Below are 12539 nucleotides of genomic sequence, written 5' to 3'. Positions count from 1 at the left end.
CCTTGCCAGATTTTTCTTTGCTTCCACTGCTGGTGGAACTGAGTGACCTCATTTTTTGTTCCTTCTGCTCCTCCACTTCAGACTTGAGATGTTCAATGTGCACCAAATATGCTTGTTCCTGGGCCTCTCGAGTACTCAGCTTCAGTTCAAGAGCTTTCTTCTCTTTCTCCAGTAGGTATAACTGGGCCTTCAGCTCAGCCATTTCCTCCTATATAACAAAATACACGGTCTGCTAATTCATAGAGAAAAATCACACAGCCATTCTGATTGCACCTACTACAAATTTATGTTACATAATCTCAACTGGGCCCTCACTTCTGCTAGGCAATACTTCTATATCTCCCTAAATAACTGACTTTCTAAGATGGCTCTTCCAGATCTTCTCATCCCTCCTCAAACTTCCCATAGCACCTCCTCCTCTAATCCTCTCAGCTGAGTATCTTGACTCCTATTTTACTAAAAAAAATTGAGGCCATTCATCAAAAGATCTGTCTTTCCCCCTCCTCATCTCATCACCCAGGTGCCTTCTGTTGCTATCTCCCTCATTATTTCTGTCTCAAATGAAAAGGTGGCCCTTCTCTTTGCTAAGGCAAATGCCTCTCTGCACAAGTGACCCCATTCTGTCCTGTCTCCTCTAGCAGACTGCTGTCCTATCATTCCCATTCTCTCATTATCTAGACTCTCCCCCCATCTACCAGTTGTTTCCCTACTCTTTACAAACGTGCACGCATCTCCCCCACCCTCACAAAACTCTCACTTCATCTTACCATCCCTAACTATAATCTCATGTCTCTCCAGGCTTTAGTGGCTACTAGGGTTGGGGAACCTGCAGCCTCGAGGCCACCTGTGGCCCTCTAGGTCCTCAAGTGCACAATCCAATCCATCAAAGGGCCACACTTGAGGATCCAGAGGGCCACAGATGGCCTCAAAGCTGCAAGTTCCCCACCCCTGGGCTAAACGCCTTGTGAAGGCCACAGGTGCCTTCAATTTCTCTCCCTTCATGCTCTTCTTAACTCTCTACACTCTCACTTCCAACTACAGCATTCAAAGGAAACTGCTCTCTCCACAGTGACCAAGGATCATTCAACTGCAAATCCATGGGGACTTTTCTTAAATCCCATCCTTCTTGACTCATCTGCAACTTTTGACACTGTCAATCACCCTCCTCTAAATGCTCTCTTCTTTCTAGGTTTTTGGGACACTAATCTTTCCTATTTTTTTTTCTAGTTATCTGACCAGTCCTTCTCAATCTCCTGCATGTAAATTTTATCTGTATCATACCTGCTAATCATGACTGTTCCCCAGGGTTCTGTCCTAGGTCAATTATCTTCTCCCTTTATACTACTTTACTTGGTGATCTCATCAGCTCTCATGGATTCAATTATCTCTATACTGATGATTCTCAAATCTACTTATTCAGCCCTAATCTCTCTGCAAATCTCTAGTCTTGCATCTACATCTTTTGGACATTTCTAATGGGGTGTCTTCTAGATGTCTGAAACATAACATGTCCAAAACTGAACTCAATATCTTTTCCTCCAACCCCATCTCCCCCCACACTTCCTTATTGCTGAGGTCTACCATCATCCTCCCAGTCCCTCAAGCTCACAACATAGGCATCATTCTTGACTCTACACTCTTTTTCAACCCCCACATGTTGCCAAGGCTTTTGAAATCACATTTGCAACACCTCTGGAATACACTCTCTTTTCTCTTGATAACACCATCACCCTGGTGCAGGCTCCCATCCCCTCATGCCTGGACTACTATAATAATTTGATGGTTGATTGGTTTTCCACAGGTCTCTTCCCACTCCAGTCCACCCTCCATTAAGTCCCAAACTATTTTTCCTATAGCACTCAATAAGTTCTAGTGGCTCCCTGTTACCTCCAGGATCAAATAGCAAATCCTCTATTTGGAGTTCAGAGACCTTCACGACCCACCCCCTGCCCCCAAACATTTTAGTGTTCTTATATCTTATACCCCAACATCCCAAGGACTCTTGGGTCCACTGACATGGGCCTCCTTGCTGTTCCTCGAACAAGATACTCTGTCTCTTGGCTCCAGTCATTTTCTCTGACTGTCCTCCATGTTTGGAATGTGTGAAATTGAAAATTGATACCCTATTTTATATAGTATTATATACTGATTGCTAATCACTGAAATCAATATTTGTGGATCAGATTTGGACTTGATTGTATAGGTCTCAGTGGTACAGTTTGTAAGAGTTTAACTTCCCTATTCCTATGGGTTAAAGGCTAACCAAAAAGACCTAAAATTTGGGAACTTTTTGCTGACTGTGGAAGGTAGGAGAGGGGGAAAAGGAAGATGAGACAATCTGGTCACAGGATACTTGCTTACCATGAGACATTCCTGAGGATGCTAGCCAACTGTATGTTTTCCCTATTGCCATGGGTTCTGGAAATTCTCTCAGTCAAGTCAAACGTAAGCCCACCCTCTCTGTGTCAGAATAATCACAGCCTTGGTTTAGTTTGCATCATTGGACTATTATGTAGCCAACTGTATATAAGAGCTGCTCTGTCAGATGCATCCTTAACCACTGGGGAGTCTTGGACTTTTTTTCATTGGCAATTGCTAGCCTTGTTAATAAACTGATCGTGCTTGGAACTTTGTGCCTCAGTTTCTTTATATAATGACAATTGGCAAGCCAGCCATAAGCTGAGTTATGGGAGCTCTACTTCAGGATGCCCTCTCCAATGGGATTCCCCTCTTCCCTGAGAATGTCCTGGACTTCCCCCTCAGCTTTGAGCCAAATTTTCTCTGAGCAAAGGTAAGCTGACAAACCAGGAAAGTTGTTAGGGCACCTAGACAGTCATCATACAAATAGAATTGAAACTGACAAAGGGGAGATGTGGAAACATAGGAACACTTACATTGTTGGTGGAGTTGTGAACTGATCCAGCCATTCTGGAGAGCAATTTGGAACTATGCCCAAAGGGCTATAAAAATGTTCATACCCTTTGACCCAGCAATACCACTTCTAGGGCTATATCCCAAAGAGATGAGACAAGTGGGAAAGGGACCCGTATATACAAAAATATTTGTAGCAATTCTTTTTGTGGTTGCAAAGAATTGGAAATCAAAGGGATGTCCATCAATTGGGGAATGGCTAAACAAGTTGTGGTAAATGAATGTAATGGGATACTATTGTGCTATAAAAAACGAGAAGCAGACAGACTTCACCATAACCTGGAAAGACTTACATGATCTGATGCTAAGTGAGGGGAGCAGAACCAGGAAAACATTATACACAATTAGAGACACACAGTATCTGTGATGACTAACTTTGATAGACTTTGCTCTTCTCAGTAATGCAAGGTTCTAAGTCAGCTCCAAAAGACGCATGATGGAAAAAGCTATTCACATCCAGAGAAAGAACTATGGAGTATGAATGTAGATTAAGCAAACTATTTGCTCTCTCCTTTTTTTTCCTTTTTGGTTTTGTTTCTTCTTTCTCATGGCTCATTCCATTGGTTATAATTTTTCTTTACAACTTGACTATCGTGAAAAAAAGTTTAATGTGAAGGTCTATGTAGAACCTATATCAGATTACATACAGTCTTGGAGGGGAGAGGGAAGGAGAAGGAAGGGAAGAAAATTTGGAACTCAAAAACTTGTGGAACTGAGTGTTGTAAACTAAAAATAAAAAATAAACTTAAAAAACTGATAAACGGTCTTAAAATTGATAGTGCACACTAGATTTTTGGCAAAAATTTCAAAGAGAAAGCAAGATTCATAAAGAAAAAAGGTAAGGCTTGAAGAAAATTTTGCAATACCAGCAATTTCCTCTTCATAGTGGCAGATGGCCAAAGCAAAACATCTCTTCAGCTGCAACTTCCCCCTTTCTTTTAAGTGGTAGTGGGCCAAAGTAAAATAGCTTTATAGCTGATAAAACAAGGGGCTAGTTAAATCCATTATGTTTAATTGGCTTTTCTAAATTGGCTCAGTCATAAAGGAGGAAAGCCTGCAAAGAATCTTTGTATTCTGGGTCTGGACTGGGATGAGTGGGAGATGTCCCATTAGTCAATGCCCTCTTCCAAAAGGGTGGCACTGTAGGGTGACTTAGGGCAACTTCCTAAGAATTACCCTCCGTGAGTCACTTGTGATGGCTCCTGCTGGTTTCCCATTTAATATCCCTTTGAAAAAATGAATAAATAAAGCATCCCTTTACAGGTGATGATGGGGTCAGGTCACAGGGACCTCATCTTGAGAAAACTGCTTAAATCTGGATTTTAAAACAGGCTTCCCCACCTCCCCCCAGCCCAGTTCAGTCAGGAATGCAGAAAGCACGTATTGTTCTGTTATACTGAGTAACCTTTGGTCTAAGACTACTAGAGATTCAGCTGATAAACTATTTTCATCTAAATGTGACATTTTTTGATTACTGCACATTAAAGAAAATAGGAATGGCCATTTAACAATCTCACCTAAAACCAATAAACTATATGGTCTTGGGCAGCCCTGTCTGATGGCACATGCCCACTTCTGACTATTCTGTTATGACTCTATCCTTCTCTTTTGCTCTTCCACCCTATTCCTCCTCTAATATGGTAAGAGATCTAACCTCTTTCAGATGAGAGGGACCAGCTGCTGTCACTCAGCCCAGAAGTACAGGCTTAACACTCTATCTTGTTACCTCAGAAATTGCCCAATATGAAGAGATAAAGAATAGAACCTAGGCAGAAACCTCAAGCCTTCTTGGCCACTGCCCAAATATCTCTGGCTTCTATGTTAGCCTAGCCATGAAACCTCATGGAATGGGAGTGTTTTATTGCCCCAAAGGGGTCATGTTACTAGAAACTGCAGAAAGAAAAAGAGGGACTTTCAGAATAAGAATAAAAACTGGGATACTGGGAGGATCTAAACAGAAATTTGTAGCATGAAAGTCCATCATTCAAGGGAAATGCCATATACTCCTGCAGTCTGAGGGCTGTTATAGGTGGAAGTCTGTCTCTGGGAAAGCTGAGGTGATGACCTTGTGAAGGTAAAGGTCAGACCTTTTTAATTTAGTTTCCCCATTTTGCTGAACAATACATTTCCCCACCTAGGTATATCTGAGCCTGGCTGTAATACCCTCTGGCTCATGCTATTCCATGAGCAAGACACATCATCTCTTGGCTCTAGGTTCTAGGCTTCCAGAGAAATCTAGCTATTCCCATTGTCTAGAATGCTTTCCCACCTCCATTCTACCTACTGATTTCCCTGGTTTCCTCTAAGTTCCAGGTGAAATTCCATCTTGTACAGGACACCTCTTCCAACCCTCAATTTCAGTGCCTTCTCTCTGTTAATTATTTCCTATTTATACTGTAAACAGAATAACTTTGTATATATTTGTTAACATGCTGTCTCCCCCATTAGATTATAAGTTCCTTGAGGGCATGGACTGTCTTTTACCTCTTTTTGGATCCCCCCCATAGTAGGCACTTAAATGCTTACTGTCTGAACTTGGTGTCACCCTTGACTCCTCTCTCATACTCACTCAACATACCCCACTTTTGCCAAATCTTATCATTTCTACTTTCATGGTCACTCCCGTGTTTTCTTCTCTCCATGTACACAGCTAGCACCCCGATGAGATGTCACCTTGCACTTGGACTATTGCAATAGCTTTCCGGTCTCCCTTCCTCAAGTTTCTTCCCACTCTAGTCTATCCTCCAGACAACTGACAAAGTGATCTTTCTAAAAATGCAGGTCTATGTTACTTCCTTGCTCAGAAAACTCTAGTGAGTTCACAATCACCTCCAGGATCAAATGTAAAATTCCTGTTTAGCTTTTAAAGCCTTTCACAACCTGGCCCTTTCCAGTCTTCTTATATTTCATTCCCTGTCCTGTCCTCTATGATCCAGGCACTGTCCTCCTTGCTTGCATATGATACTCCATCTTCTGACTGTGCTTTTGCATTGACTATTCCCATAACAGAAATTCTCTCCCTTTTTAACTCCACCTCCTAGCTTCCTTCAAGAATCACTTTAAATCCTAACTTCTGGAAAGGACCTTCCCCCTCTGTCTCCTACCCACCATCTCCACATTGCTAGTTCCTTCCTCCTGAGATTATCGCCCATTTTACACTGAATATCTCTTTTATGTTCCTAGTTGTTTGCATGTTTTCTCTCCCTCCCCCCACCAGAATATAAGCTCCTTAAAGGCAGATACTGTGTTTTTGCCATTCTTTGTACCCTGGGTGCTTAGCAAGATGCTTAGCACACAGGAATGCCAAATAAATGCTTACTGATTGACTCTATTTTCCATCAGAAAAATTCTTATTTGTTAACCATCCATGGAAACTGTTACTGCTATTACTCGCTATCTCAAAAGGCTACCCTTTATTCTCCATACTAGTTTCTTGAGTTAGTTTTATAGTGATTCTGAGGTGATACAAAATGTTTCACAGAATTTTATAGCTCTGTTAGTAGTCATCTAGTTCGGTTCATACTTGAAAAGGAATCCCTGCTACACAATACAAAGCAAAATACTGTATATGCAAAGTGATTTCCAGGGAAGGGGCACCAGCTTGGGAGGATCACAGACATCTTGTCAGAGGTGGCACTTGCGCTGTGCTGTGAAGGTTACTTGTGATTCTTTCGGCCAGAGATGAGGAGGTAATGCATTCTGACCAAGGGACAAACTGGGGAAAGGCACTGAGACAGTAGGCAGCATGTCACGGATAGGCAACATGACAGTCTTAAACATGGAAGATTATAGTCATTCACGCCTTTCTCCTAGTCTTCTCCCACCCTGGTCTTCTCTTTTCCAGGCTAAGCATCCCCAGTGACTTCACACAGTCTACACTGGGCATGGACTCAAGGCCCTTCAGCATTCTGATTATTCTCTTTTGCTTATTTTCCAGCTGATGATAATCATAATGACTAACACTCAGATAACACTTTAGGTTTGCAAAGTGTTTTACATATCTTATTTCATCTGATCCTTACAATGTGTTATTATTTCCATTTAACAGGAAAGGAAACTGAGGATAAGAGGTGGCACAGCTAGAGTCCTACTTTTTGCTTTTCAAAATAACAAGCTATGAGCTCATTAGAAACACACAATAATTTCATTTATTGTACACTTAAAGCTTTACAAAGCATTTTCCTCATGATAACCTTATAAAGTATGTAGTGTAAAATTATGAGTCCCATATCATACATGAGGAAACTGAAGCTTAAAGCAAATAACTGCCTCATCCAAAGGCAAAGTAAATTAGCTAAGGGAAAATCAGGATTTGAACCCAGGTTTCCTGAGTCCCAAAACTATAGTCCTTTATCCTACATCTCCCTGACCGGCACCATGAACATGTAATCTAATTTTTTACATACGAATCTAGGTTTCATTGTGATATTTTACTTTGATTCTTAAGCTGCTTCTCAAAGAATCATAAAACTTTCTTAAGAAGCTAAACTAAATGTAGTCACAGAATGTGAGATATAGAAAGGATATCGGCATCAATCTAGGTGAACTCACGCCCCAAGAAGAGCTCAGATAACCTCGGCCTGAGGTGAATTCCCCATCTGTCACGGCAACCCATTCTACTATTGGACGGCTCTAACTTTTACTATCATCCCCCTATTCTTGAAAGCCTTACCTCTCTTAATGGAGCCCAAGACTGTATTAGCTGTTTTGGCTGATTCATACTGAGCTTGTAGTTCACTAAAATGTCCCTTTCACCCCTAGACAAATGACTGATTTATCATGTCTCCCTGATGTACTTGGGAAGTTGACTGTTTGTGTACCTAAGTGTAAGATTTTACACTTCTCCTTATTTGATGTTATTAGATTAAGCACAATGCTCGAGGCTATACTTTTTGTCAAGATCTTTTTAGATTCATACTGCTACCCAGTGTGTTGGCTATCCCTCTTAGCTTCACAACACCTGCTAATTTAATAAGCATGCTACATATTCCTTTATACAACACATTCCTTACTGAAGATTGGATTCTTAGGGGATGGTAATGATATAGAACAAGTAAATTAAGCATTTGACTTCATGTCTATAGAGCCCAGAATGTGGGTTCCCTCAGAAATTTAAATGGATTGTTTTTTCTTCACAGATACTTCGACCTCTGTCTTAATTAGCAAACAGTGATACAGGGATAATGCATTAAACTTTCCCATTCTACTGGGGTGCAATGGAAATAAGCACTTATTAAGCACCTACTATGGGACAGCCACCATGCTAAGCATTTTACAAATATCAGGTCATTAGATTCCTTAGGCAGATAGTAAAAAGACCAAACAATGAATCTGAAGGGAAAGGATATTTTTCTGAAGAGTCTAGGAAGTGAGATGTGCCAGTGTTAGTTTCTAAGCAATTCAGGTCTCTGCCCAAGTATGCCACATCCCTGTCAGAAGGGAGAAGGCAGGGTAGTGTGGCGTAGAGGAAGGGATGAATAGATGCTTAGTGTGATATTGGGTAGAGGATGGTTACTGACATGCAGGTGTTTTTAGCAGGGTGGAGCCATACGCCACAGAATCATCTTAGGGAATTATTCAACCATCATCAAGGGAGAAAAACAAGGAGAAGTGAAGCTACCAAAAGCAGAGGAATTTCTTCTCAATCCTAGGCACAGGAGCAGGGTTTTTTCCCAGTGGATCCTGCCCACCTGATCTATTCGCTATATCATTTGTGAGGTGACAGAGACCAGGAATTCAAATTTGTTCTGGGGCAATTGACAGTCACTGCAATTAATGCGAGAACGTAATATTCCTGATATGATCTGACAAGGGAAGACAGAGAACACTGGGTCTACCATCTCCCTAGCAGTGGACGTCTTGCTTCTTGGTGACATCTAATGTTAGCATTTTGGCAGGTCAGAACACTTGACTCATAGTGAATTTATAGTCTACTTAAAGAACCCAGACCTTTTTCAGACAAACTTCTGTATAAGTACATCTATCTTGTACTCAGGAAGTTCATTAAATACCTACCATATAAATTACTGTGTTAGGTACTGAGATTATACTCTCTGCCTTCAAAGGGCTTACAATCTAACAGGGGGATGGAACATACACACAAATTAACCTAGTATAATCCAGAATGAGAATTACTTTGGAGCTAGTGGATTCTATAACCTTGTGCTTAGATTTTGATACAACCCCTTACTTTACGGCTATTAAATCAAGTGTTTGCCCAGGTGTAAACCCCTTCACCTGATACCTCTCTCTCTGCACTATCATTCCCCTCTAGTTAGCCCTATCCTGCTCATGCAATCCCAAATCAACTGTTTTCCCAGGTGTAAACCCTTTGACCTGATACCTCTCTCTGTCTCTCTGTACTGTCATCCCTCTCTAGATTAGTCCTAGCCTGCTCTAGTCTTAGTCTAATTGCTCTCTGTCCCCCAATAAATAAATTCCTTTCATATTCTCAATCTCTTCCTCTTAATAATAACTGAAACATACCACATACTTGCATAACCTGTTTAATTTTAGGTACTTGTTCTCTTTTCATAGGACAGGAGAGTCCACAAACAACCACTGTAATTTCAAAAGCTAAGCTAACAGTTGATTTGTTACCATCATTGTTACCATCAGCGCCACTCGAGAGGAGAATCTCTAAATCCTCCCGTCCGATGCCAGCCTGACAAACAGAAACAGGAGTCACTGAACACGTACCTTCATCGCCATCAGCTCCTGCATCAGCACAGCATTCTCTAGGTCTAGTCTCTGACTATCTCCTCGAGGCTTGACATCGTAACTAAGAGGATCAATATGGATGCTTTCCAACTCTAGCATGGTCAGCTTCACAGCCGCCCTGTCATTCTTGAGCTGCTGAATATAATCCTTTAGCCTCTGCTCGTCTTCCTTGGTGAACTCCGTGTCACAGCTACTAGCAGTGGAGCTAGTCGTGCTGAAAAAAAAAATCATACATGTCCTACACATATTTCCATGATTCAGTGTTGGTCACAGCGGGGTAGGAATGAGAAAATTAGATAGTGTCTACAGGGAAGCGCATGAATTTTCAGAGGTCCTAGTACTTCACCTGGTTCAATGGACCACAAAGCAATGGAAGGGAACCATACAAAGAATATGCTTCATGACTACAAAAACTATACTTGCTTCTCCGAGCCAGGTGCTCGAAACCCATAGAGTCCAGAATCACTTGGAGATTTTCATCTACTTAAAATCAAATGCTTCTCACCCAGAGGCTGAATTAGAGGGAATCTTCTAGGTTCCAGAACAAGTGCAGATGGAGGGTGAATTTTCTCCAAAAGCCATGTGTTATGGTAGGGCCCTTAGGCCCATCTAATTCTGATCTATATACCTAGAATATTTCTGGTGACCCCCAAAACAATCCAAGGAGTTAGATAAATCATTTAGCACAACCTAAGAGCCTATAACTATCAAATATCCTAACCTATGCTTAACTGCCTATGTGTTAGGAGGCTCCAGCAAATGCTGCATCATCACCCTATAGTCTGGTGCCAGGATTATTAAATTATATTAAATTATTTTATTACATTATTACAATAATGGAAATAGAATTTTTAATAAGCATGTATGCCCAACTTCCATCCCTTTATTCATTTTAATAATAATAATAATGATGATGATGATAAGAGTTGACATTTATAGAGCACTTTAAGGTTTGCAAAGTGCTTTACAAGTATCATCGCATTTTGTCCTCACCAATGACCCTGGGAAGTAGATGCTTTTATTATGCTCATTTCATAGAAGAGTAAACAGGCTTAGTGAGGTTAAGTGACTTGCCCACTCACACAGATAGTTAACTGACTGAGGCTGGATTTGAATTCAGATGCGCTTAACGCCAGCACTCTATTCACTGTGCCACCTAGTTGGACTCTAATAATTTTAAATTTTATTGTATTTTTATAAATTGCAAGTTGTTTTATACTACTATACTTTTGTTGTTGGTCTGTCTCCTATGAGATCTTTGGTGGAGAGGAGTGAAAAGAAAGGGACAGGACTATTTTGACAGGCAGGAAAACTCCCTTGAAGTAGCTGGTTGTTAGTGTTAGGAAAAATGAGACTCTTTTTAAGGTCTGGAATAGAATTAGATGGATGATTTCCACGGGTGTCCTAGAGCCAGCTCATACCAGTGCAGGAGAACCACAATTTCAGTGTGAGCACTTACACCCCAGAAATTGGTAAACAATAGAAATCGGCGCTTGATTTGTGGTTTTGTAGACTGTCTAGAGTCTAGACAAGTGCCGCCTTTTGACTGAATCCAAACTTCACAGAACAAATCCTTAATAAAAGGATTTGTTCTATAAAACTTACACTCAGTCAAAAGGCTGCACCCAAGGACCTAGCACATGTGGCCTCAAGGTTGCAGGTTCCTTACCCCTGGTCAGACCAAGGGTTGGCAAACTACAGCCCATGGACCAAATTCATAGTGCTTTCTGGTTTTGTATGGCCTATAAGCTATGAATGGTTTTTACAATTTAAAATAATGTTTTATAGTAAATCATGTCATTTAATCATATTATTCCAAGATCTAGAGCTATCTTAGTCATTTTTTTTAAAGTCATAACCAATTCTTTGTCAGTTTCATTTGAGGTTTTCTTGGCAGAGATACTGAAGTGGTTTGCCATTTCCTTCTCCAGCTCACTCAACTGAGGCAAACAATGTTAAGTGACTTGCCCAGGGTCAGACAGCTAGTAGGTATCTGAGGCTAGATTTGAACTCAGGTCTTCCTGACTCCAGGCCTGGCGCTCTATCCACTGGGCTAAAAGGGTATGTTAATCTATTTTCCCATTAATTAATAAAATCTCAATATATCTCTCAATTAACTAAACTTAGAGCCCCTGTCAATGCAAATATTATTTGATATACTGGAGAAACCTTCTTTCCCAATAGTAGTTACTAACAGCTCTCTCTCTCTCAGTCTCTATCTCTTTTTCTCTCTTACCAAACATAACATTTACTAACAATGAACTAATTAATAAAACAAAAACATAATTATTTATAATATTTTAGCTGTATGAACCCCTCTAAACCAGTCACCACAAATGCTCACTATAAAGGCAGATGACTTTCCTTTACTTCTGAGAACAGTTACACAATTTAATCACCCAAAACATCATATAAAATAATTTCTTAAAAGTTCTTTCCATTTTCTTTGTGACACAAGTTTCACAGAGAAAGAAAGCTTCTTTCTGCGCCCCCTCCCCTTTTTCTTTTGGTATTTCCTGGCTTCTCTCAAATCATGAGAAAAGTCTTTTCAGTATCAAGCCTTCACTCAGAGATCTCTCTCCAGATTTTTTCCTCATAAAATTATCCTTATAAAACTTCTTCTTAATGTTCAAGGTGAAAGGTAGGTGTAGACAATCACTCTACTCAAAAGTAAATGGCAAAATGTTCTACCTTGATACCTGAACCTGTTAACCAAGTATGAACCCAAGGGGGCCCAGATATATCCCTTCGATCAGTCATGGGATTTAGACTGACAAAGTGGGGAAAGTCTTTCATCAATGTAGATGTCTTTGAAAGCCATTGGATGAACTTGTGTGTCAAGGAACTTTGTATTGGTTGAGAGATATTGTCATACCCTGTGGGGCTTG

General features: G+C 40.6%; 1 protein-coding gene across 1 annotated transcript in view; it reads right to left on the bottom strand.

Annotated features, from left to right (window-relative positions):
* Positions 1–12539, bottom strand: part of MCC (MCC regulator of WNT signaling pathway) — a 265718-nt gene that overhangs the window by 24515 nt on the left and 228664 nt on the right. The window contains exons 13-14 of the mRNA XM_036737648.1: positions 9631–9865; positions 2–208 (exon numbers count right to left, since the gene is read on the bottom strand). Coding sequence (XP_036593543.1) covers positions 2–208; positions 9631–9865 — 442 coding nt within the window. The remainder of the gene's footprint in view (position 1; positions 209–9630; positions 9866–12539) is intronic.

The sequence above is a fragment of the Trichosurus vulpecula genome, chromosome 9, assembly GCF_011100635.1.
Source record: "Trichosurus vulpecula isolate mTriVul1 chromosome 9, mTriVul1.pri, whole genome shotgun sequence".
Taxonomy (NCBI): Eukaryota; Metazoa; Chordata; class Mammalia; order Diprotodontia; family Phalangeridae; genus Trichosurus; species Trichosurus vulpecula.
This window is presented reverse-complemented; position numbering and strand designations above follow the sequence as displayed.